We start from the raw sequence: 26,684 nt of genomic DNA, 5'->3' as shown, positions 1-26,684 counted from the left end.
GATGGCTCAGAGCCTGGAGCCTGTTTCCGATTCTGTGTGTCCCTCTCTCTCTGCCCCTCCCCCGTTCATGCTCTGTCTCTCTCTGTCCCAAAAATAAATAAACATTGAAAAAAAAAATTAAAAAAAAAAAAGAAAATGTATTTTCTCTTCCTTAACGATTTTTTTTTCTTTTTTTGAGTTTATTTTTTAGTATTTTGAGAGAGAATGTGCATGTGAGCGGGGGAGGGGCAGAGAGAGAGAGGGAGAGCAGGAATCCCAAGGAGGCTCTGCATTGTCTGGACGCAGGGCTTGATCTCATGAACCGTGAGAGAACCGTGAGAACATGTCCTGAGCCAAAATCAAGAGTTGGATGCTTAACTGACTGAGCCCCTTCCTTTCTTTCTTTCTTTATTTTGAGAGAGGGAGAGAGAGAACTTACACTTTCTGTATAACATTTTTTTCTCTAGGTTACTTTATTGTAAGAATACAGTATTTAATGCATAGCACATACAAAATAATGTACTAATTGATTGTTTTTGATAAGGCTTCTGGTCAACATTAGGCTGTTAGTAGTTAAGTTTTTAGAGAGTCAGAAGTTATGTGCGGATTTTCAATTGCACTGGAGCCAGCGCCCCTAACCCATGTTGGTCAGGAGTCAGCTGTTGATAGATTGATCAAAACTAAGTACTAGGATTCTTTCTGTTCAGTGTGTTCTCTTTTTCCTGTTCTCAGTCTTCCTCTAGGCCTAGACCACAAGAATTTCTTCCATGCCTGTGGGTAGTACTTACAGTTCTTGAGACTGTTTCTATTTATTCACTAGGCCTAGACTCTATAAGTCAGAAAAATTTTCCATTCATTGAGTGCCTTGACACATATCAATCTGCTGAATCTAACAAGGATGGTAGTTAGGAAGGATTAAGCCAAGTGTTTTTTGATGAAGTGTCTAAAAGGCATGGTTCCTGGCATATTGTTATTTCTAATGGGTAAGCTAAGAAATTATGGCTCAGAGGGGCGCCTGGGTGGCTCAATTGGTTAACCGTCCGACTTTGGCTCAGGTCATGATCTCGCGGTCCATGAGTTTGAGCCCCACATCGGGCTCTGTGCGGACAGTTCAGAGCCTGGAGCCTACTTCAGATTCTGTGTCTCCCTCTCTCTGCCCCTCCCCCACTCATGCTCTGTCTCTCTGTCAAAAATAAATAAACATTTAAAAATTAAAAAAAAAAAAAAGAAATTATGGCTCAGAGAGGGGAAGTTATTTGCTCAGATTTACACTACCATTAAGTGCCAGAACAGGGTTGAAAGCTCTTTAAACTTAAAGGTCTCTTTAAACTTTGAACTTGTTTTTGTTTTGTCATTTCACTGGAGAGTCTTACTAGAAACTTAGTTATTTACTTTAAACCGTGGTCATGAAAGCAATCCCTATTGGTGAGAAAGGACATTGAGGACATTAGATTAGCACAAGTCTGTTACTAGTAATTGAAAGGCAACTAGCTATGCCCTCCTCTCAAGTGCTTAGTAATCTTTGCATGTAAAGAAGAGCATAGTGTGATTTGCCATTTTTTATGATAGTTATCAATGTTATTAGTAGTAATTCCTAGTGAATTGTTAGAGGAATACTTCTCCTAAATTTTGCTTACAAATATTGTTATGCCTGTTGTGTGCTCTATGGACCAACATGCATGTTCTCCTAAACTTAGAACTAAGCACATGCTTTACCTTGAGGGTTTTTTAAGTATTGTACGTTTAAATATTTAAGGTTTTGAAGATCATTAGGTGATTTTAAGTATAATAAACTGTTTAATCTGAATAATAATCTGAATTTTATCTAAAAGAATTGTGCAGGGCGCCTGGGTGGCTTAGTCGCTTAAGTGTCCAACTTCGGCTCAGGTCATGATCTCACAGTTTGTGAGTTCAAGCCCTACATCAGACTCTGTGCTAATAGCTCAGAGCCTGGAGCCTGCTTCAGATTCTGTGTCTCCCTGTCTCTCTGACCCTCCCCACTCATACTCTGTCTCTGTCTGTCTCTCAAGAATAAATAAACATTAAAATAAGTAAATAAATGTGCAGATATTCATAATGTTATCACACTTGCCTATGTATTTCTGTACTCGGTGGGAATTTACAATCAAGTATTGCGCTAGAGCACATTATATAACAAATTTGTAGAAATGTAATTAAAATTTTTTTTTAATGTTTATTTATTTTTGACAGAGAGAGCATGAGTGGGGAGGGACAGAGAGAGAGGGAGGCACAGAATCTGAAGCAGGCTCCAGGCTCCGAGCTGTCAGCACAGAGCCTGACATGGGGTGTGAACTGACGGACTGCGAGATCATGACCTGAGCTGAAATTGGACGCTCAACCAACTGAGCCACCCAGGCGCCCCTGTAGAAATGTAATTTTTCTGTAGATGATGTGATAGGGCAAACACAGGGATCTTTAGGGGAAGTTTTAATGTGAAAGTAATGAAACTAAAGAAAATAAGTTTTAAAGAGTCCTTTCTTTTATTAAACTGTGTGTCAAGGTAGGTGACACCTGAGTAGTTTGGTAATTTTCCAGATTAATTGGTCTTGTATAAAGAAATCAGTTTGGGGGCGCCTGAGTGGCTCAGTTGGTTAAGTGTCTGACTTCCGCTCAGGTCATTATCTCACGGTTTATGAGTTTAAACCCCGCGTTGGGCTCTGGGCTGACAGCTCAGAGCCTGGAGCCCCCTTCAGATTCTGTGTCTCCCTCTGTCTGCCCCTCTGCTGCTTACACTCTGTCTCTCGCGTTATCTGAAAAATAAATAAACATTAAAATATAAATTTAAAAAAAGGAATCCGTTTACACTATTTGAACCTAACTATAGCTTTGGAAAACATGCAGTGACTTTTAAGACTTTAATAAAAGATTTTTTTGTAAGTGGGAGAAGGGAGAAACAATCTTGTAGATTTTTATTTTTAGCTATATCGAGATAATAATTTCTTAGAATCTGTTGTTCCTTTTTCCTTTTTACTCCTATAAAATAGGAAATCGGAAGTTAAGGGGTGCCTGGGTGGTTCAATTGGTTGAGTGTCTGACTCTTGATCTCAGCTCAGGTCATGATCTCCTGTTTCGTGAGTTCAAGCCCCACATTGGGTTCTGAGCTGACAGCTTGGACCCTGCTTAGAATTCTCTCTCTGCCCCTACCCCACTCGTGCTCGCTTGCTTGCTCGCTCTCTCCCTCTCTCAAGAATAATAAATAAAAACATGGGGCGCCTGGGTGGCGCAGTCAGTTAAGCGTCCGACTTCAGCCAGGTCACGATCTCGCGGTCCGTGAGTTCGAGCCCCGCGTCGGGCTCTGGGCTGATGGCTCAGAGCCTGGAGCCTGTTTCCGATTCTGTGACTCCCTCTCTCTCTGCCCCTCCCCCGTTCATGCTCTGTCTCTCTCTGTCCCAAAAATAAATAAACGTTGAAAAAAAAAATTTTTTAAAAATAAAAAAAAAAAACTTAAAAAAAATTTTTTTAAGTTAACAATTAGGGAATTTTTAATATAAAGGCTTGAGAGAACACTTTTGTCCTTGACAGATCCCCTCGCCCTGTGCCCCGCTCATCCCTTCCCTCTGCAGTGTTTATTCTGGTCAAGTTTTATTGTGTTGATCCATCACTGCTGTAATAGCAATGCTATTTTATGATCTGTGTTCATTTGTATAATACCAGAAGTATTAGGCTTATTTTTCAATTGTTTTAAATTTTCTTACAGTTATAATTTGTGGGATATTCCCTTAGAACTTGCCACTGGATTAATAGATTTGTCATCGTATTTCCCAGTTCTTTTGCTTTTCTGCTTTCTCTTTTTAGACAAAATGAGTATTCTTTCATACATTAGGATTCAGAAAGTAAATAAACTGAACTTTCTGATCTTTTGTTAATTTGTTCCAAGTATTTCATTTCTGTGCTTCTAAATTTTATCTTATAGGTATAATTGAAGTTCTCAAAGCAATGAATGAAGTGGGAGTAAATCCTGATCAGGAGACCTATATAAATTACGTGTTTCCATCCTTTGATAGCATGAGGTCAGTTCGTGGGGTTTTGCAGGTGAGTACAAGTAAGTGTGGTTTTAATTTCATAATTGAAGAGATTTCTTTCCTCCCTAATTGTTTAGTAGTAACCCCCAAAAAAGAAAAGTCATTAAGCTTAGTACTAAAAATGGTCATTGTCTGTATACAATTTTCTAAAAGCTTTGTAAAAACACCAGTTAGTGTAACATCTATAGTGGTTAAACTTAAAAAACTTGTAAAGGTAAAACACCAATTTTCTTGTGTGTTAAAAGGCAATATGTCAATATCAAGAAAAATGTAAATAAAACATTTAGACGCTCCTTAATCCTGCTTTACAGTGTAACTACAAGTTTTCAGCTTTTGACCATTACTTTTCACTTGTATATGAATTTTCATAATACAGTCTTAGTATACTTACCATACATAGTACACTTATTCTTTTTTTAAAATAATCTTTTGTTTGACTGCAAAGCATTATTTTCCTACCCAGTAATTCCTGTTCCCATCACAAGAGGCAAGGCATTTATGAAGGGGCAAATGAAGTAATTGACTTGGATAGTGCATTGGATCAGCAAGGGCTGTACTTTGCGTTTTCAGAACAAAGTGGTCTGCAGTTAGGAACATTATGGCAGAGCACCCGCCACCTTAATAAGAAATACTTTGTTTAGAAGGTCTGTTTCCTAGGTGGTTATTCCCATAATGCCTAGATTTTTCTAATAATTTTAGTGTTCTTTTCTTTCTTTGAAATAATTGCATAACTACAGTCCTTTTAAAGGCAGAGTTTATATCTTAAGTGTCTTTACCTCTCTTCCCTATTTAGCAGAGTATTTTGAGCCTGTGGTATACATATTTTACTGTTAAAAAATTTATATTTAAAAATTCATTTCCCCACAGGGTCTTACTTCCCCAACCTACTTTTTTCACTTGGCACTTTCGATTCCAGTGTGTAATTCCAACAGTTTTGTTATGCTTGAGTGCTGTTTTATTGTATGGATATACCTTAATTTATTTCTAGTTATTGCTTATTATTGATTAGGTTGCTTTCAATATTGTGCTAGTATACAGTGAGTCAGTAAATGTATTGGAGTTGAATTTTGGCTCAGATATTAAATTATTAAACAAATGATGGCATTGGGCCACATGATTAACCATTTGGTGTTAAATCCAAGTGCATTGAATTTTTATTTTGTTATGAATGAGAGAATTGGTCTCATGCCTTCAATAATAAATTCTTTCTAGAAGGAAGGCATCCTAAGGGTAACACATATTTGAATTTGAAGATTAGGTATTTAATTTGGAATGTTGAAACTCTATCTCATAGTTTTTGTTAAAGTTCATTTATTCAGTTTACGTATTGTTCTAGAAAATGATTGTTTTGGGTGAAGGATTATCAAAGAATGTGTTGATATAAAGAAATGGGAAAACAGGAAATTTGAATGGCATATCAACATATTTATAGCTGAGGCATGTTGTCATTGAGATATGCTTTATCCCTAGGAAAATGGATGTCTACCTGAAAATAATGTATTTTCACAAGCTGAATTCAGAAGTGAAGCAGTTACTGGGAATTTATCCTATGTTTTATCATTTTGTAAGTATGCAACATTGGCTGTAAACTTGACAGGTATTGATTTCAGTTACTATTGAGGGCATACAGGGTAGTTCATGCCCTTGATACATACCTCAGGGAAGGTCAAGGTAACTTTCTGTGTTTTTTTAATATGTTTTGCTTAAGCGAGATTGATAAGACAGTTTATGAGTTTAACTTATGGACAATTTGAAAGTAATTTTAAAGTTAAAAGAACCTTGGAGATTATTTGGTAGTAGGTTAGGACCCAGAAGACTTGGTTCTATTTATAATTAAGCCACTGATTATGGGACCTGGAACAGTCCTTTTGCTTCAATTTCTTGAAATGGGGATAGTGTTACTTCTCTGCCTTGTGCAAGTCAGTGTGAAAATCATAGGAGATATTGTTTCTGAAAGTGTTTTCTAAACTGATGCATATTATAGCCACTGTTCCATGAAGCCCATCTCCTAGTCCTCATTAACCAAAATACAGCAGATGTTTACTACACACTTAACAAATGCTATGGTGCTTTACAGTGTTCATCACATGTTAATAAAATTACCTGCATTGATGGATGAAGAAAGGCAGAGATGTTAAATGATTTGGTCAAAGTTAGTGATTGAGCTGGAACCAAGATTGTCTCATTTGACCTGATTCTTTCACCCTACCCACATTTTGATGAATAAGACATTTCTTACAGTTTTCATTTTTGAACTTATCTATGACATTACTTGACCATTTTTCTAATCCTGTGATAAAGATGCTGTTTAAAAAGAAAACGCACAAACATCAGTTTCTATACTCCTAAAATGTTAGAAGTCCATCTTGGATTAATGTGTACCCAGACTGCATAGGTGGAAACATTGTAAAAACCATATTACTGGTATTGAAAATAGTTCATCGTAATATCATAAGGGAAAGGGAAGGTGTTCAGTATGAAGAATGGTGACTCCTGGAGGTGTAGTTATTTGAGTTTAAGGTTGGGTGTTAATGCTAGCTGCTATCTGAGGGTATTGATTTTGCCTTCTACTCAGTATAATATAAAAATTTGCCTTCCTCACAGGTCAAAAACAGAAGCGTTAGCAGAGGAATCTGGGTGCACGAGGTGTATACACGAGAGCTGCCTTTTCCCTGTAGCATCCATTCCGCTTTGTTGTCAGCCACCTGATTTTAAGACTTGTTTGTTGCTAAGGAAACTAGATGCTTTTTGTCGGCAGCTTTCATCTTGCTAAGACGTTTCTGGTCACTTTTTAATGAATAAAAACTTGACAATATTCTGTAAAATACTAGTGTGAATAGTATAAAAATAACGTTTCAAGAGGCTATTAAATTTGAAAAAGAAAAATTCTAGGAACTTAAGAAGTACTTCAGGCCACTCCTGTCAGTGCCCTCCCCTCCCTGCTTTGATTTACAGGTCTTTGAAAAGCAGTTAGTTCTATAATTGCTGGTATTCCCTGTAGGCAGCTCTGAGGTAGGCACTTTTGGTTACTACATCAAAAAGAATAGCAAGTAGTAGAGAAGAATAAGTGGCTTGTCTTGATCTACTTTGTGTAGTAGTAGGAAACATTTCCCCACTTGTGTTTGTAGCCGTGGAAAATTAATTTCATCAAGCAGTTTTATTAAAGGTTGCTGAAAAGCATGTAGTTATGTCCACTTTAAAACTTCCTTGAGTGACTAAATGCTGGTCATTTAAAAAATGATTTTCAGATTTTTTAGTTCTGTGTAAAACCATTGAGAAACTTATATTCCCTGTTGAAGCATATAACAGTTGATCTAAAATAGTTTTCTTATGTGTGTGAGTTAAATTTTAATTCATGTTTAGAAGAGATGGGCAAATACTCTTAAAATCTTATGTGACTTTCCCATGAGTTGTGTTTTTGTTTTTAAGTTAACCAGGTATCTTAATCTTCACTAAACTGTATTTATTAATTCTGTTTTCAGAATTTACCTCGACTATGAGCTCCTCTCTAATTCTGTCCATCTTGGATCATTCAGTAGTCACGTTATGTATGAAAAGATTAAATCAGTTACTTGCAACATGGCACCATTTTAATACAGTGGCAGGGAAAAATAAATTCAGGAGTTACCTACTTTGATTTCCTCCCTTGCTAGTAAGGGTTATGTGAAGAATCAGGCCTTATGTGGTAAGGCAATCAGGCTTACGATGTCATCTTTGAAACATACAAAGTTGTAAATTGTTAAATGATAAAATGAATAATAGAACAAGCAAATACTTAGAAAAGTGGAAGGTGAATATAAATCAGTTATCTAACAGAGGTGAAGACTTATTATGACTTTAGGCTGTCACTCTTACGTGTATGAGGTTATTGATCATAGTGGAAAATGGAATGACAAAGTGTAAGTGGTTCTACAGAACCCAGTGCTACTCTGAGAAAAGAACTTTTCTCCTTACATTTTTTTTTAATGTTTATTTTTGAGAGCAAGCGTGCGTGAGACGGACAGAGTCAGAATTTGAGCAGGGAACAGGCAGAGAGGGAGAGAGAGGGAGGGAGACACAGAATCTGAAGCAGGCTCCAGGCTCTGAGCTGTTAGCACAGAGCCTGACACGGGGCTCAAACCCACGAACCGTGAGATCATGACCTGAACCGAAGTCAGACGCTTAACCAACTGAGCCACCCAAGTGCCCCAGAACTTTTCTCCTTTAAAGGACAGAAGTCCTATGGGTAGTTACAGTTTCTTCCTTTGTAGGGCCACATTGTCTAGTAATGTACAGTTTTGGCATGCGTACCAGACTGACTGTCAGTGTGCTGGTAGATTACTTATTACCATTTATACCAAAAAAACCACAAATTCATTAGTTGTATATATTCATGAACATGGAATAAAAATGTTTTTAAAGGATGGCTTATGTTGTAGGTATATATTACTGCATTATCTAATTAATTTTGTATCAGAACATTTCCATTTTAAAAACAATTTCCAAAATGAAAATGAAAAAGTATTGCTATAAATGTGTTTCCAAATAAGGTGATAATTTTTAAGTTTTCTGGGTTTGGTCTGGGATTTAATGATGATCACTTTCTTTTGCAGTGGAATCAAATACATTGCCTTTCTCATTTGCTTCTTTGAGAGGCAGCCTAATTCTAGGCTTTAGGAGGTAAGATGATTGCCTTACATAATGTTCTATGCCTGATTGCTCCTGTTTTTTTGACCTGCTGTGTAAGGAAACATACAGATATTCTTGTCTTCCAAATCTTTCCATTCACTAGTTACCTGAAATAACCTTACCTGTTTTCTTCTTCCTGTTAAGTAGTTGACTTGAGTGCAGGCAGTCTTTTATATCATCTTTTCCAAGAAATACACACAGATTTGGTAAACGTCTTGTATCAGAGAAGAAAGCACTGTTTGAAAATGGCAGGTTGGAGTTCCAAAGTTGTATGTATGTTTGAATGGTACTTGGAATATTTAATTACAAGGTGACTTTAGTGAGGATAATACTACGGTCTTCCTCTGTGTGCTCAGGGGATGTTAATGACCTTTTTCCTTCTTAGTGTTGTTATTTTCAAAATAATTCAAACATAATGAGTTGAAAGAATAGCAGAGGAAACATCCACATACCCTTTATGTAGAGTCACCATTTTTGATATTTTGCTATATTTGCTTTCTCAAACATATATGTACACACAAGCACATATGTATATATGCTTTTTCCATTTTTGCTGAACCACTTGAAGTTGTACACATCGTGATTCTGGATCCTTCAGCTTTTTTCTCTTTAAGAACAAGGTCATCGGGGCGCCTGGGTGGCGCAGTCGGTTAAGCGTCCGACTTCAGCCAGGTCACGATCTCGCGGTCCGTGAGTTCGAGCCCTGCGTCAGGCTCTGGGCTGATGGCTCGGAGCCTGGAGCCTGTTTCCGATTCTGTGTCTCCCTCTCTCTCTGCCCCTCCCCCGTTCATGCTCTGTCTCTCTCTGTCCCAAAAATAAATAAAAAACATTGAAAAAAAAATTAAAAAAAAAAAAAAGAACAAGGTCATCATCGTGGGGCACCTGGGTGGCTCAGTCAGTTAAGTGTCTGACTTCGGCTCTGGTCACGATCTTGCGGTCTGTGGGTTCGAACCCCATGTCGGGCTCTGTGCTGACAGCTCAGAGCCTGGACCCTGCTTTGGATCGTGTGTCTCCCTCTCTCTCTGTCCCTCTGCTGCTCACACTCTGTCTGTCTTTCTCTCAAAAATAAATAAATGTTGAAAAAAATTAAAAAAAAAAATAAGGTCATCATCTATATAATCACAATACCGATATCACTCCTAAAATTTAATAATATTATAATATCATCTAGTATACATAGTTCATGTTTAGATTGTCCCTAGTTCTAAATATTTCTTTTATAGCTATTTTACTTTTTGATTGAGGATTCAGTAAGCGCATGCATTGCATTGGTTGCTGCCTCTTTATATTCTCTTAATCCAGAACAATTCCCCTACCTTCTTTTTGTCTTTATGACATTAATTTTTTTGAAGGGTCCCAGGCTACTTGATCTGTAGAATGTCCCTCCCACATTTTGTATTCATCCAGTTTCTTTCTCATAATCAGACTCAGGTTGAATATTTTTAGCAAGAATACTTGATAGGTGATGGCATTTCTTATTGCAGCAAGAGATACAATGTTGGTGCCATCAGCTGAGTTTGATCACTTGGTTATGGTGGTGGCCGCCATGTCTCTCTTGCAAAGGAACCTCACTCCCTTTGTGATTAGTGAGAAGTCTGTGGGATGATACTTTGAGACAGTGGGTCTGTCCTCTTTCACAGAACCTTTCATTCAGTGTTTTTTAGCAGTCGTTGGTAATCCTTGTTGAATCAGTTGTTCACAGTGGTAATTACAAAAGGACAGGTTTCTAATTTTGTTTTCTAATTTCTAATTTCTGATACTAATCTCAGTAATTTTTAGCCTGTTTCATCGGTGGGAACACTAGGGTTTTTTGTAGACCTCTCTAGCACCTCCCTTGCAGGCCAGGAGAGGTAGAACAGGTCAGTGGGATTCTGTGTTGCTACCATTTCCAGTGTGGTTCCACTCTTTTCAGTCATAGTTTTGAATTAGGTTAAAACACAAACCAAGGGCTGCACCTTTAAAGTTTAAAAATACAAAATACATAATTAAGTGGATCAAAATGCTAGTAGAGCCAGATTTTTAAAAAACCCATAAAACTAAGTAAGAACCAGGGCACATGAGTGGCTCAGTTGGTTAAATATCTGACTCCTGATTTCGGCTCAGGTCACTATCTGACAGTTTCGTGAGTTTGAGCCCCATATCTTGGGATTCTCCCTCTCTCTCTTCCCCTCCTCTGCGCTCTGTCTCTCTCAAAATAAATAAGTAAACTTAAAAACCCATAATATTATGAAGTGAAATAGTAACATTGTCATTTGTTTGTCCTTGAAAGTTTGTTGTATAAACTTCCAGGCCTGTGTATTTCCTTCTTGAACTTGGCTGATGTTATGTTTTTGTAGTCCGTTTGAATGGCAGTTGTTACATTTCACATGTCCTAGTCTTCTTAAACAAGGTATTTGGACTGTAAAGTTGGTCCAGTGTGACGGAAAAAAACCACACTGTACGTTCTGGTATATACCTAGGTCAGTCATTGAGCTGGGAGTGCCTCAGTGATTGAAGTATGTAGAGTTGCTTGCCTCTACACTAAATTTGTTGTGTTTTCTGTTTCTGCTTTTTAAAAAATGTTTGTTTATTTGGGGGGGATGCAGAGAGAGAGGGAGAGAATCCTAAGCAGGCTCCACACTGGCAGTGCAGCTGAATCTCACAAACCGTGAGATCATGATCTGAGCCATTATCAAAAGTTGGATGCTTAACTGACTGAGCCACCCAGGCACCTCTCTGTTTCTGCTTTTTAATTTTGTGTCATCATCTTTGCTGTAAGAGCTTTTGCTTTGCTCTTGACATCATTCAGTGTATTTAAGTAACCTATGCATCCTTCAGTAATTTGCTATTTTTGATTTATTATGGGCTGGGAAATTAGGTAAACTAAGTTGTTGTAATTTGGAAAAATAAACAGTTCTAAGTAAGGGCATGGGTATGTATCTTTTTGTTATTATTTTGTGACAGATTTTGTGGCAGCTGTTTGGATTATTAGAACATCACCTTTTGTTTGTTTGGTTTATTGCGCTATCTCCAGTTCTAGATTAATACCTGGCACATGGTTGAATTAATTACAGAGGCCTTTTTGTCTGCCTCTGTGTTTAGGCATTCCCTGTAATTCAGCAAGTATTTGTTGTGGAGATTGGAGGTGCTGGTTGGGATCAGACTGAAATGTGGTGAATAACATATGGGAACTTGTCCTTTATCTTGAAGAAAGTAGACTTAATTTGTGCAGTGCGGAGGCTTGGCTGAGGCAGAGATACATTTAGAATGTATTTTAATCTCGGATATATTTCTAATTTCTAGGAATCCAATTTGGATTTTTTAAACATATCTTCCATATCTCCTTGACATGCTTATGCTTTTTTTTTTTCTTCTTTCATGACTAAATGGAATATTGTCGATAGGTGTTTCGATGTGTCTATTAATTCTATTGTTTGTATCATTTCTGGTCTGTTTCTATTGGTTAAATTTTTTCTCAGTATACATCATACATTTCTGTTTCTTTGTAATTTCTGATTGGAGGCCAGTTGTAGATTTTATTCTGTTAAATGTGGATTTTTTTTTTATTCCTTTAAAAATTTTTGAGCTTTTGTTCTGATGTTTTGAGTTAAGTTATTGGAACGGTTTTCTTAGTGCTTGTTGCTTTTATGCTTTACGCAGGACTAGATCAGCCTTCAGTCTAGGATTATTCCCAGTAAATTAATCCAGCTCCATTATTGAGGCAGTATTCTTGTCAGTATTTTGCCTGCTAGCCCATGTTTTTGTTGTTGTTGTTGTTGTTGTTAGTATTTTTAAATAATTTCTACACACAGCATAGGGCTTGAACCCACAACCCCGAGATCAAGAGTTACATGCTCCACCAACTCCGCCAGCCAGGCACCCCTAGACCATGTATTTTTGAGATCATTGGGAATGTGAGCTATTACAACCCCTGTGTGAGTTTTGCCAATTGTCTTTTTCAGTCTCTCAAAAGGTCTTGGATAGTTCCCTAGGCTGCAGATTGTTGCCTCACTCAGATGTGATTGTAAGTACTCCGCTAAAGACTGAGGCCAGCTCTGCAGATCTCCAGAGCTCTCGGCCAGGGTCTCTTCTCTCTGGTAGTCTACACTGCAACAAGTTGTAACTAGTCCCTTCCAGGAAAGTGTTTTTAAGTCTTCAGGTTCAAAACTGTTACATTGGTGAGTTTGTCTTATTGTAGATACAGAAAAGTTTCAGCCTGTGGTAATTTGGCATTATTCATAGCATATTTTTAAGCATTTGTAACTAGGTGATTTCTTTCGCTCTCTCCCACCACAAAAACTATTAAAAATTCAGAATGTAATCAATGTTGTTACAGTCTAGTATCTTAGGATTAATGTAGCTTTCTGTTATTTTATTTGATGCTGAATCAAATAGTATGTATATTTTAAAATCCCTTTGCAGGACATTTAATACAACTATTAAAACAGTCACCTATCCCATGCTTCTCCAGGGTCTTGTACTCTAGTTTAGAATTGGCTGAATGAGAAGACAACTGGGTGCTCATCTGCATTCCCAATAGAGTCCAGATTAACCCTCAGCAACTGCCGGGAGGATGAACACAGAAGAGATTCACTTAGTTACTCCTTACCAAAAGTAAAGACTATGAAGGATTATTCATAGTCATTCGAAATGTAAGAAATTCTAGAGCATTAAATGAGATACTGTAGTCACTTTAGCTAATCATAAGGGAAACTTGAATATGCATTTCAATACTGGAATGCAATTTGGGGATAGTTCTCTACCCTTAATATAAACTGCTTTTTAAAAAAAGTAAAATAGAAAAACCAAATAAACTGCCTTCTAGTAGTACGTCCAGGGTCTGTGAGGAAATAGTTCCTAGCATGTGTTCTGTAACCTGTTGGCCCAGATTAATTTTTTATGCTATCCCACAATAGTTTTGAAATACCAATACTGTTTTCTCCATGTCTTCTGAGAGTAGTGTTTGGTGAGCTAGTATTTCTGTAAATTGATCATCTCAAGACCTGGTCATTGATTACCAATCAAGTATATGCCTTTCTGGGGTGCCTGGGTGGCTCATTTGGTTAAGCATCTGACTCTTGATTTTGGCTCGGGTCATGATACCAGGGTCATGGGGTTGAGCCCCGTATCGGGCTCTGTGCTGAGCATGGAGCCCACTTGAGATTCTCTCTCTCTCTCTCTCTCTCTCTCTCTCTCTCTCTCCCTCTCTCCCTCTCTCCCTCTCTCCCTCTCTCCCTCTCGCATTCTCTCTTTGAAAGAAAAAGAAGTATATGCCTTCCTAAAATTTTCCAGTTTATAAATTGTCTGTTAACATTTGAAGGCAAAGTCACCTGTAGAAAACTATTTAAATTCAATACTGCTTAGTGAAGATAAGATTATTTAAGATTATTAGGGAATTCTTAACTCTAAACTTTTTTTAAAAAATAAGGCTGTTTTTAAGACTATTTTAAAAGGCATTTTAGATCTGACTGATAAAGTTGGTAAATTCCTATGTCAGATTCAAGGCAGGCTGACATTAAGTATGAGTAAGACTTTTCTTTCCTCCTAATAATAGTGCTAGCTGAACAAAGTTCAAATAAGAAAGAGGGCAGTATACATATTATATATTACTGAAACCTACCACCAGAAATATTGAGTCACTTCTAAGACACAAAATGTCACTGAAGCTAGTTCACAACTTGGCTGGGAATATACCATGTCAAAAATATACCATGTCAAAAAGATAAATGTTTCCAAATTGGCATGCCAGTATTTAAGTCTTTTTTGCTACAGAAACAGAGTTCTGTGATAGAAGGAGGGATTTCCTGACCCAATGGCAATAGTCTAAACTTGGCAAGTAGGAGTTTGTTTATTCCATTGAAGTGGTGCTCCTTTCCATGTGTTGGGGGAAAAAAATGAAGTTTCTGGCATTACCCTATTGAATTCACCAAGTTATATGCCGGATTGTAAGGCCCTCTTTTCGGTCAGAAAAGATGCTCCCATTCATGACATCTTTATAGGAGCAGAGGAAGTATTTCATGAACTATGGTTTAAGTGCTCAGAAATTTTAACTTATTTGTGTGTGCCAAATGCTGGGACCACAAGATAATAGGTTCATCCTTGAATCCAAGGATGAACAGGAAACTTACCGTCACCAAGTTGTTCATAGTTGGGAGACCAGAAAGTAAGAAAGCACCTGCAAACTGGTCTTGATCATTACCAACGTGTAGAGGAGAAGGTACTATGTCTTCTACCAAGGTCAAGGGAGGGATGAGTCCAGGCTAAGATGTGCAGAAAAGGTGCTGAGCTGAGTATTAAAGGATGAGTAAGAATTTGTTTAAGGCAAAGGAAGTGCATTCCAATGATCTCTTCTAAGTTGTGAGGTTTGGACTTTGAGTCATGGCTTTGAGCCATTGAAAGATTTATGTAATGAAGGTAAGGCTGACAGTGGATATTCAAAGAGGAGAGAAATGGGTGCAGGTAAGGGAAGGTGATCCACAGTTTGTGGGGTCCTTTGAGTTGCCTTTTGAGGGACCTGTGAAACTTTATTTAGCTGTTAAAAAAAATTTTTTTTTTAGAGATGGAGAGCACAGAGAGGGGCAGAGAGAAAGGGAGGGAGAGAATCTCAAGTAGGCTCTGCATTTAGTGTGAAGCCCGATGCAAGACTCCATCTCACAACCCTGAGATCATGACTTGAGCCAAAATCAAGAGTCAGATGCTTAACACACTGAGCCTCCTAGGCGCCCCAGATGGATTTGTTTTGTTTTGTTTTGTTTTGTTTTAAATAATCTGTGTGCCCAATATGGGGCTTGAACTCATGACCCTGAGATCAAGAGTCACATGTTGTACCAGCTGAGCCGGCCTTTCTCAGTCTTTCTCTTTCTACTGTACCTAGCCTTTCTAAGTCTGTTTCATCTTCTGTGAAACAAGGAATTTTAAAACCTACAGGATTGTCTTAAATATAAGGAATATATTTATATTCCTTATAAATTATAAGGAATATTTTTATATTCCTTATAAAACATAAGGAATATTTTTATATTCCTTATAAAACATAAGGAATATTTTTATATTCCTTATAAAACATAAGGAATATTTTTATATTCCTTATAAAACATAAGGAATATTTTTATATTCCTTATAAAACATAAGGAATATTTTTATATTCCTTATAAAACATAAGGAATATTTTTATATTCCTTATAAAACATAAGGAATATTTTTATATTCCTTATAAAACATAAGGAATATTTTTATATTCCTTATAAAACATAAGGAATATTTTTATATTCCTTATAAAACATAAGGAATATTTTTATATTCCTTATAAAACATAAGGAATATTTTTATATTCCTTATAAAACATAAGGAATATTTTTATATTCCTTATAAAACATAAGGAATATTTTTATATTCCTTATAAAACATAAGGAATATTTTTATATTCCTTATAAAACATAAGGAATATTTTTATATTCCTTATAAAACATAAGGAATATTTTTATATTCCTTATAAAACATAAGGAATATTTTTATATTCCTTATAAAACATAAGGAATATTTTTATATTCCTTATAAAACATAAGGAATATTTTTATATTCCTTATAAAACATAAGGAATATTTTTATATTCCTTATAAAACATAAGGAATATTTTTATATTCCTTATAAAACGTAAGGAATTTTAAAACCTACAGGATTGTCTTAAAAATAAGTAAAAAAATATGAGGTACCTGGAACCCAGTACAGAGGATTGCTTAAGGAGCAGATAGGAAGGAAATTTTTGAAAGGAGTCCTTTGAAAGGAGAAGCATCAGTAGGAGACTGGTGGAGAATGATCAACAACACAAATCTCAAAACTTAGTCAAGGGAGATTAAAAAGCGTTAGTTGAAATTTGAATTGAGATTAGTGGTTATTTTAGCAAGAGTACTTTCAGTGGAGGTTTGAGGCCAGAGACCAGATAGCAGTGAACATTCAGTGAAGAAGTGTTGCCTTTTCTTGACAAAAACTTAGTTTTAAAAGATTCTGCACTTTTTCTTTGAACCTGTGCCATCCATCATGAAGGTTCACATTCAAGGTAGTGCTTTTAGTCATTGTCAGTTGTTTTAGATAAATGTACAGTTTTGAAAGTTTATTTCTATGCCTTTCCTAGGTACTTATTGCCAGGTTGGAGGGCAGTTTAGTATCTTAATATTTTTTATTTTATGTACGTTGATGTTTGGTGAGAGATATGATTAAGTAGCTTTTCTTAAAAAAGGAAGCCCAGCTTATTAATGTTGAGCATTGGAATAGAGATGCAACATTTAGACCAGAGATAGTGTTTGTCTTTTTTTTATTTATTTATTAATAAGAATTTTTTATTTTTTATTTATTTTATTTTTTATTTTTAAAAATTTACACCCAAATTATTTAATGTTTGTCTTCTACTATGGAGTTTTCAAACATTCACAAAAGTAGACTCCCAAGTACCCATTAGCAAACAGTTAAGATTTAGACCATCTTGTTTCATTTGTTTCCTCCCCTGCACCCCACCCCCGCCTTGGACTGTTTAAATTACAGACCTCTTGTCATTCTACCTAAAATATTTCAGTATACACCTCAGAACTTACTTTAAATACAACAACATGACCACTATAATATTATCACACCTGACAAAATTAGCAGTACCTGAGAAGAGGGATTCATCAGCTTCCCAAAAAGGGGTCCATGATACCAAAAAGGTGACAAACCGCTCTTAAGTCTTGCCACTTATTGTTGTGTGCTTTGGGGCATTGGCTTCTAACTTGCCTGCAAACTTCCCTGCTTCTCACTCCCCCACCACCCTGCACCCCTACCAATTCCTTAGATGTGGTAGGTACCCATAGGTTAAGATTCCTTGGAATTAAATCAAAGCTGTTTCTGGCCTGGTCAGAAAAGATGCCTTATTTTTATCAATATAGACTTTACTGTATCTTACATTCACTGTGCGGCATTATATTTTCATATCTTGAGTTCTCACCCTTCTTTCAGTTAACTATTTGGCAAAATAAAAGTTTTTTTTTTCTTTTCTTTTTGCATATGGAAACGTCAAGTAGTCCAAGGAGGCTGCACTGTAGTCAGTGGATGGGCGAGATGAAAACTCTCATTAATAGTTGAGACATTGTTTTCTGCTACAGCCCTAAGCTATGATTTTTAGGTCAGTTTATCATTTCTTCTGTTAACTGATTTCTCAAAGAATTTTTCCCAAATGAAAACAAACACTATACTAAACACAGGGCTTCATACACATTTTTTTCTACACCTATAGCTAAGAGTCCATCTTCTTTTTCCAAAATTCCTTAATGTGCATCAGTGGGAGGGATGATTTCATCATGCATGGTCATGTTTGTAGTTTTTATTTTGAAATAATTATGGAATCATAGGAAGTTGCAAAGATAGGACACAGAAGGCCTATGTGCTCTCTACCCATTTCCCCCCACTGGTTATATCTTACATAATTATAGTACATTATCAAAACACATTGGTATAATGTGTGTGTATAGTTCTGACATATTATATTGTGTGTGTAGCTTTGCGTAACCATCACTGCAGTGATGATAAAGAACTACTCCATTACCACAGTTATCCTGCATACCCCCCCCCCCAGGACTCCCCCTGTAGTCCTACCCCTGCCCCCACCCCATCCTTAACCTGTGGCAACCACTAATTTGTTTTCAATTTATATAATTCTGTTATTTTGCAAAGATAATATGAATAGACACACAAAGTAAATCATGTTTTGAGACAGGCCTGTTTTTACTCAGCATAATGCCCCTGAAATTCATCTAAGTTTTTGGTGTGTGTTGATAGTGCATTCTGAAAAAAATAATTTTTTTAAGATTTTATTTTATTTTTATATTTTAAATGTTTATTTATTTATTTTGAGAGAGAGAGAGAGTGCATGCATGCGCGTGAGATGGGGGAGGGACAGAGAGAGAGGGGGACAGAGAATCCCAAGCAGCCTCTGCACTGTCAGCCAGAGCTTGATGGGGGACTTGAACTCACAAACTGAGACATCACAACCTGAGCTGAAATCAAGAGTTGGATATTTAACCAACTGAACCACCAGGCACCTCTTAAGATTTTATTTTATTTTTTGTTTTGTTTTATTTTATTTTACTTATTTTTTTTTTAATTTTATTTTTTTAAATTTACATCCAAATTAGCATATAGTGTAACAATGATTTGAGGAATAGATTCCTTAATGCCCTTACCCATTTAGCCCATCACTCTTCCCACAACCCCTCCAGTAACCCTCTGTTTGTTCTCCATATTTAAGAGTCTCTTATGTTTTGTCCCCCGCCCTGTTTTTATATTATTTTTGCTTCCCTTATGTTCATCTGTTTTGTCTCAAAGTCCTCATATGAGTGAAGTCATATGATATTTGTCTTTCTCTGACTAATTTCACTTAGCATAATACCCTCCAGTTCCATCCACATAGTTGCAAATGGTGAGATTTCATTCTTTTTGATTGCCGAGTAATACTCCATTGTATATATATACCACATCTTCTTTATCCATTCATCCATCGATGGACATTTGGGCTCTTTCCGTACTTTGGCTATTGTTGATAGTGCTGCTATAAACATGGGGGTGCATGTGTCCCTTTGAAACAGCGCACCTGTATCCCTTGGATAGATGCCTAGTAGTGCAATTGCTAGGTCGTAGGGTAGTTCTATTTTTAACTTTTTGAGGAACCTCCACACTGTTTTCCAAAGTGGCTGCACCAGCTTGCATTCCCACCAACAGTGCAAAAGAGATCCTCTTTCTCTGCATCCTCACCAACATCTGTTGTTGCCTGAGTTGTTAATGTTAGCCATTCTGACAGGTGTAAGGTGGTATCTCATTGTGGTTTTGATTTGTAATTCCCTGATAATGAGTGATGTTGAGCATGTTTTCATGTGTCGGTTGGCCATCTGGATGTCTTCTTTGGAGAAGTGTCTATTCATGTCTTTTGCCCATTTCTTCACTGGATTATTTGTTTTTGGGTGTAGAGTTTGAGAAGTTCTTTATAGATTTTGGATACTAACCCTTTATGTGATATGTCGTTTGCAAATATCTTCTCCCATTCTGTCAGTTGCCTTTTAGTTTTGCTGATTGTTTCCTTTGCTGTGCAGAAGCTTTTTATTTTGATGAGGTCCCAGTAGTTTGGTTTTGCTTTTGTTTCTGTTGCCTGTAGAGACCTGTTGAGTAAGAAGTGTCTGTGGCCAAGATCGAAAAGGTTTTTGCCTGCTTTCTCCTTGAGGATTTTGATGGCTTCCTGTCGTATGTTTAGGTCTTTCATCCATTTTGAGTGTATTTTTGTGTATGGTGTAAGAAAGTGGTCCAGGTTCATTCTTCTGCATGTTGCTGTCCAGTTTTCCCAGCACCACTTGCTGAAGAGACTGTCTTTATTCCATTGGATATTCTTTCCTGCTTTGTCAAAGATTAGTTGGCCATACGTTTGTGGGTCCATTTCTGGGTTCTCTTTTCTGTTCCATTGACCTGAGTGTCTGTTCTTGTGCCAGTACCATACTATCTTGATGATTACAGCTTTGTAGCATAGCTTGAAGTCCAGGATTGTGATGCCTTCCTGCTTTGGTTTTCTTTTTCAAGATTGCTTTGGCTATCAGGGTCTCTTCTGGTTCCATACAAATTTTAGGATTATTTGTCTAGTTCTGTGAAGAATCCTGGTGTTATTTTGAGAGGGATTAAGATTTTATTTTTAAATAACATCTATCTGCACCCAGCATGAGGCTCAGACTTACAACCCTGAGATAAAGAGTTGCATGCTCTACTGACTGAGCCACCCTGGCGCCCCCATTCTGAATATGTTTTTAGAATAAAAAATAAGTGCCTTGTTAACTCCATATACCAAAATTCAGTCCACTCAAAGCTGCCCAACATCAAGTTTAAAAAGGTATAGATTTAAAAAGGCTTGTAGATTTTGTGGGTATTTTACAATGTAAATATATGTAGTAAATATAGTCTGTAAGTTTTAGTAAATTATATTTGCATTATAAAATTACCATTAAGGGGTACCATTAAGGGGTGGCTCGGGCGGTTGAGTGTCCCGATTCCTGAGTTTGGCTTGGGTCATGATCTCACGGTTAGTGGGTTTGCGCCCCATGTCAGTCTCTGTGCCGACAGTGTGCAGCCTGGGTTTCTGCTGCTATCCCACTCATGCTTTCTCTTCCCAAAATAAACAAACGTTAAAAAAATAAAATTACCATTAAAACACAGTCTTTTTAAAGTAGATGATATATTTAAATTAAATGTACAGAACTTGTAGACATTAAATTTATGAAGCTTAAAAATAGTGTAAGACTGGTTACACTGGTTCACTGGTTATCCTGTTTCATAAATGGCTTTTCATTTAAATAGGAGAAATTTAGGTGAGACATTCTTTTTGTTTTCTTTGGAGTAATTTCAGATGTATAGAAAATTGGAAGGATGGTACAAAGAACTCTTATATGCCCCGTTTACTAACTTTTAGCATTTTTCGACATTATTTTTCTACATTGTTATTATTCATTCACTCTATCAATGAATATACACCCATGCTTATTGTGTGTATGCATGTGTACATGTATCAATCAATGTACACACATATACATAATAAAATTTATGATTTTGGGGGTGTTATTCTACAGAATAAGGATATTCTTTTTTTTTTTTTTTTTTTTTTTGTTAAGGTTTTATTTTTAAGTAATCTGTATACCCTAAAAGGAGCTTGAACTTAGAAGGGTACATGCTCTACTGACTGAACCAACCAGGGGCCCCGCTACACAACAAGGATATTGTTACACAACCACAGCACAGTTTACAAATTCAGAAAATTTAACATTGATGGAATACTTTTATCTAATATGGCTCTTTTTATTCTAGATAGATAGATAGATAGATAGATTTACGTATGTATGTATGTATGTATGTATGTGTGTGTGTGTGTGTGTATGTATGTATTTCCCCCCCTCTCTTCCAGAAGCTCCTTCATGGATGGATGTTGTCCTTTTTCTTTAATTTTCTCTAATCCAGAATGTTTCTTCAGCTTTTATCTTTTACGACATTAACATTTTGGGGGAATACAAGCCAGTTATTTTATAGAATATTCCTTACTATGGTTCCCCATGATTAACTTTAGGTTTTACATTCCTGCCTGGAGGAATAGCACTGGAGTGATATTCTGCCCTCAGGGAGTTAAATCTAAAAATCACACATTGTCCATCAGCAATGTCCATTAGTCTAATTTTGATCACCTAGTGAAGATGTTGTTCAATTTCTCCATTATATGGTTTCTATCTTTACTAAGACAAGTAATAAACAGTCTGTGGGAAGATGCTTCGAGAGTATGCATATATATCCTGCTCTTTCAAACTTGGACGCAAAGATTTAGGGATGATTCTTAATGATTCTTGTTTAAATTAATCATTTAAAAAAAAATTTTTTTTTTCAACGTTTATTTATTTTTGGGACAGAGAGAGACAGAGCATGAACGGGAGAGGGGCAGAGAGAGAGGGAGACACAGAATCGGAAACAGGCTCCAGGCTCTGAGCCATCAGCCCAGAGCCCGACGCGGGGCTCGAACTCACGGACCGCGAGATCGTGACCTGGCTGAAGTCGGACGCTTAACCGACTGCGCCACCCAGGCGCCCCTAAATTAATCATTATTTTGATTGAGTTCAAAGAGTCAGCCTTTCCAGATTATCCCAAAAATTCAACTTAACTTTGGAAAAATTTATTTACTTACTTTTTTTATGGCTTTTATCTGCATTGCATATAATAGTTGCCAGTGTGTTGTAACTTACAATGTTTTTTAAGCCTCTGGATTTATTTTTAATCCTTTGCTGCCCTCTGCAGGTCTATGGATATAAATCTTTGGAGCAAGGTAAGTACTCCTCATAATGCAATTCATAAGGTGATTTCTAAAATGCTTTTAAGAGCAAAAGTTATAGTAGCTTCGTACATTTATGATATATTATTATAAATTAATGAATTTTAGAGTCTTGAAATCGGTAGTTTTCAAACTGTCTTCCTAGAGCCTGAAATTGATTATTGCAGTGATCCTTGACTTCGTCCTAAATTCTTCGTAAGGTTTTCATCTTTCCAAAGGACAGCTGTTAACATTATTGCAGTGACGTTTGGCATAAAATTTAATAATTCGTTTTTAAGTTATATATACATATGGACATTTATGTGTCTCTGTATATGAATGATGTATAGATCAATTTTAAATTGCTAGTTTTTTAAAAAGTTAATTGCTTTTATGCAAGAAGTACCATTACCCTTATGCTGAATTGCAGGAAACATTTGTAGCTAAATAAAATCAGAACATACATCGTTAACAGGAATTTCCAATTTGTATATTTTTTAAAATCTAAATTTCCATAGGGGTGCTTGGGTGGCTCAGTTGGTAGAGGGTCTGACTTCGGCTCAGGTTATGATCTCACAATTTGTGAGTTCGAGCCCCGCATTGGTCTCTGTGCTGACAGCTCAGAGCCTAGAGCCTGCCTCGGATTCTGTGTGTGTCTCTCTCTCTGCTCCTCCCCGACTCACGCTCTGTCTCTCTCTCTGTCTCTCTCTCTCTCTCTCTCTCTCTCAAAAATAAATAAACATTAAAAAAAATTTTTTTTTAATCTAAATTTCCTTTAATTCTGTTTTAAGTATTATACTGCCAAACTATACAGTCAGTTATAACTTATGCTTGGGATATCTGTATTTAGAAATGATTTTTTGACTAGAAATATTTTTTTATTGGTTTATTCATGAAATGTGTTTTTGTTCAAAATTTAGTATTAAATGTGGCTATCTTACATCTATTAGATGGCTATAAATTACAACTTCTAGTAGGATTATATTGTCTATCTTCTGTACATGTCTGTGTTAGTGAAAAATAGTTTGTAGGTAAGAACTGTTTCATTTTACTTTGCTTTTAAGTACTGTCTACCTTAACTATCCTTTGAATTGCCATTAACTGCAGCATGATTTACATGGTGGAGTAAAGTGGGATGTGGCCAATTTTGCCTAATTTTCTATATTAGCAAATAAATAGTAGTAGAAGTAACTGCATTTTGAGTTGTCAACACTTGTAATATGTGCCAGGCAGTATTTTAAGAGCAAATAAATTCAGTCGTAGAATACCCATAAAGTAGTTTAGAATTCTTAACTCCCTTCTTACTATCTGCAGCCCAAGGATACATAGTCAAACACTGTGTCCAAAAGTTACAAGTCAGTACTATAGGTTTTGTAATCATTTTCATCATGAAATACGTATTTGGATTTCTTTTGTTAAAATTGGCTTGCAGAATTAATGTTGAAGAATTGGTGGTGTGTATGTCTTTGAGTATTTGTGCATTCCCTTGCTAAGAATCCTTGAGAACAAGCACATTAGAGCTCTTGACCCCTTTGGTTTTAATGCCATTGAAATGACTGGGAAAATGTCGTTTGAAAAAAAAAACTAAACTAAAAAAAAATTAAGCTATTTCCGAGTCCAGGATATTTTTACTTTATTACTTCTGTAATACTTCATTTAAAGGTGGAAACATGATGAGAAATAATACTGGTTGGTAATTCCTATAAGCTCTGTCCTGTTTCTAACAATTTATTTAAAACAATATATAAACAAATCGGTTTAGTGACATTTCATGAAACACTGTAGTTTTTCTTCGACATGGATTTGTTTTGTTTTTGTTTTTAAAGACCTATTATTTAAAAACGAAACAATCTCCTTGGCAGGTGGGGTAGTGTTGAATAACTGTGATATAGAATAATACCTTACTGGGGAGAGGTTTTATTATTTCAAGAATTCAATTTCAGATTGTATTTGTTCTTGTTTGCTTCTCTTGCTGCAATGCGCGCATTTTCTGTCTTACCAGATAACAGAACTGTTGTACAAGGATGGACGTTATTGCCAGGAGCCTCCAGGACCAACGGGTAGTGTTTCAATTTCGATGATTGTAACTTATCCACAAATCCATTCTTCTGTGTAATGATGGGCTAGAAGGATTACGGCAGTAAACATTTTCTTTTTGAAAGTGAAATTTGAAAACATTTGGTTATAAATCTTTATATTGATAACTACAACATTTTGAGATCTATGAGGCGTTTGGTTTTATCATTATAATTTTTTTAAAGACAGGGTTGGAGGCTTTTTCCTTCTTAGATATTGAAGAAATGCCTCTTACAGCACCTACCAAAATAGGCTTACAAACCAGTATTCTTAGTGTTTGTTATTTTAATGTTTTGGAGGTATAGTTAATTTTAAATTTGTAAGATAGTAAAAGAGATCTTTAGATTTATTCCTACGTAAATATAATTTATTATCCAAAATGCCTTATTTTGACATTTAATGGTTTTTGTTTTCCACCTAATGAAGCCTAGATGGTTTTCTTTATGAAGGTTTATAAAGAAAACCTATATGGTTTTCTTTAAGAAGGTATCCTTCTTGAAAGTTCAGATTTTCTATTCTAGGTATTAACATATGGCTCTCTACGTTTTATGCTTGAACGCATAGGAAAATTACTGTTGTTACAAAACATCTTTGTTAATCTTGGTTTTTCATTGGCTAATAGGCAGCTCTCCACAGGATTACTGCATCTGCTTATTAAAATTATTTAACTTTCTGTACTCAACATTTAGCAGCCATTTCTAATTTTACGTGTTCCCCAAATATTGTCCACAAAAAAAAATTAGTACAGAAATGTGTACAAGGCATTTATTTATTCTTCCTACTCATGGTTTGGACAGGAAAGGGGTAAGGCCTTGGGCAGGACCACTTCTGTCACAGAGTGGTGGAAAAAAATAGATTGAAGTAAGATTCAGTACTGAAAAGCTGTCACTCGGTCTGAAAATAATTAATATTCCTTTCACTCACCAGTTAGATATGTGCTCCCAAACCACATAATCTCTATGCCTCAGTGATCATTGTTGCCATTTCAGAGCCTCTCATCAGGGTGACATCTCACACCAAAATGATTTCTTATAAATTAATCTTGATAACATGACAGTCTCAGTAATTTTAGTGGAATGCTTTCTCTTGTTTTTTTCCACAGAAGCTGTTGGCTATTTTCTTTATAACTTGATTGACAGCATGAGTGACTCAGAGGTACAGGCCAAGGAGGAGCGTTTGAGACAATACTTCCATCAGCTGAAGGAGATGGTACCATTTCATTTTTTGCTATATAATGCCTGTCCTGTCTGACATGTATCTATTAGATTTGAAATTGCTGCTTTTAAGTACAACCAGACCACTTCTCAATGACATACACGAGTTGGAGACTTAAATTATGTCTGAGATAATTTCTGTTAGACAAATTTCAGTTTGGTTGTCTAAAACTCAGGATGTTTTTTTTTTTCTTCCTCCTTTCCCTTTGCACAGAATGTAAAAATTCCTGAAAATATCTACAGAGGCATTCGTAATCTCCTGGATAGCTACCACGTTCCTGAATTGATTAAGGTGTGTGAAATAGTAAACTTTTTAAAAATGCTTGATTTGTATATAAAAGCATGTTAAAATTTTACTTAAGTGTGATGCTTTTGGGCAAAAAAAGTTTACGTGGCAACCATGAAAATAAGGTTTTTTTCATTGATGGTTGGTAAATATTGCTTATATATCTCAAAGAATGTGTTTAAAACATTAATTACAATGGTTAATGAAGTATGAATAAAATTTCTGGAAGATTTTGAAAAGATGAAAACATAGTAAAATGAGCTGAAACTCCTAAAATCTGCTTTTGACATTTGCTGATATACTTTTCCATATGTTTTTTAATTCTAATTTAAATCTCAATTTTAGGATGTTAATATGTTGGTTGACAGAGAGAAGATAGACTCTCGAAAAGTAAGTAGGTTTTTTTGAGTAGATTCTAGATGCTATATAACCACCACATTTAATGAGAATTCTAGATTGTGTCCTTATAAAACCAGTGATTCCTAACATTTTTGTCATCAGTACATATCTAAGAAGTTAGTAACAGCTATTCCCTATCTTAGAAAAATCAGCATATCTAAGAAATTCGCATATGTATCTCAGGAACTTCA

The 26,684-nt window shown here is 36.1% G+C and overlaps 1 protein-coding gene across 1 annotated transcript in view; it reads left to right on the top strand.

The window, feature by feature from the left end:
- The window catches only part of LRPPRC (leucine rich pentatricopeptide repeat containing), a 111,272-nt gene that overhangs the window by 27,350 nt on the left and 57,238 nt on the right, over positions 1-26,684 (top strand). Inside the window, exons 12-19 of the mRNA XM_047852743.1 lie at positions 3,914-4,032; positions 5,493-5,586; positions 8,615-8,681; positions 22,506-22,533; positions 24,521-24,578; positions 25,697-25,803; positions 26,023-26,100; positions 26,440-26,484. Of these exons, the coding sequence (XP_047708699.1) occupies positions 3,914-4,032; positions 5,493-5,586; positions 8,615-8,681; positions 22,506-22,533; positions 24,521-24,578; positions 25,697-25,803; positions 26,023-26,100; positions 26,440-26,484 (596 nt within the window). The remainder of the gene's footprint in view (positions 1-3,913; positions 4,033-5,492; positions 5,587-8,614; positions 8,682-22,505; positions 22,534-24,520; positions 24,579-25,696; positions 25,804-26,022; positions 26,101-26,439; positions 26,485-26,684) is intronic.

This window comes from Prionailurus viverrinus, chromosome A3 (assembly GCF_022837055.1).
Source record: "Prionailurus viverrinus isolate Anna chromosome A3, UM_Priviv_1.0, whole genome shotgun sequence".
In the NCBI taxonomy this organism is placed as follows: domain Eukaryota; kingdom Metazoa; phylum Chordata; class Mammalia; order Carnivora; family Felidae; genus Prionailurus; species Prionailurus viverrinus.
The sequence above is the reverse complement of the archived record's forward strand: the minus strand, read 5'-3'. Positions and strand labels throughout refer to the sequence as shown.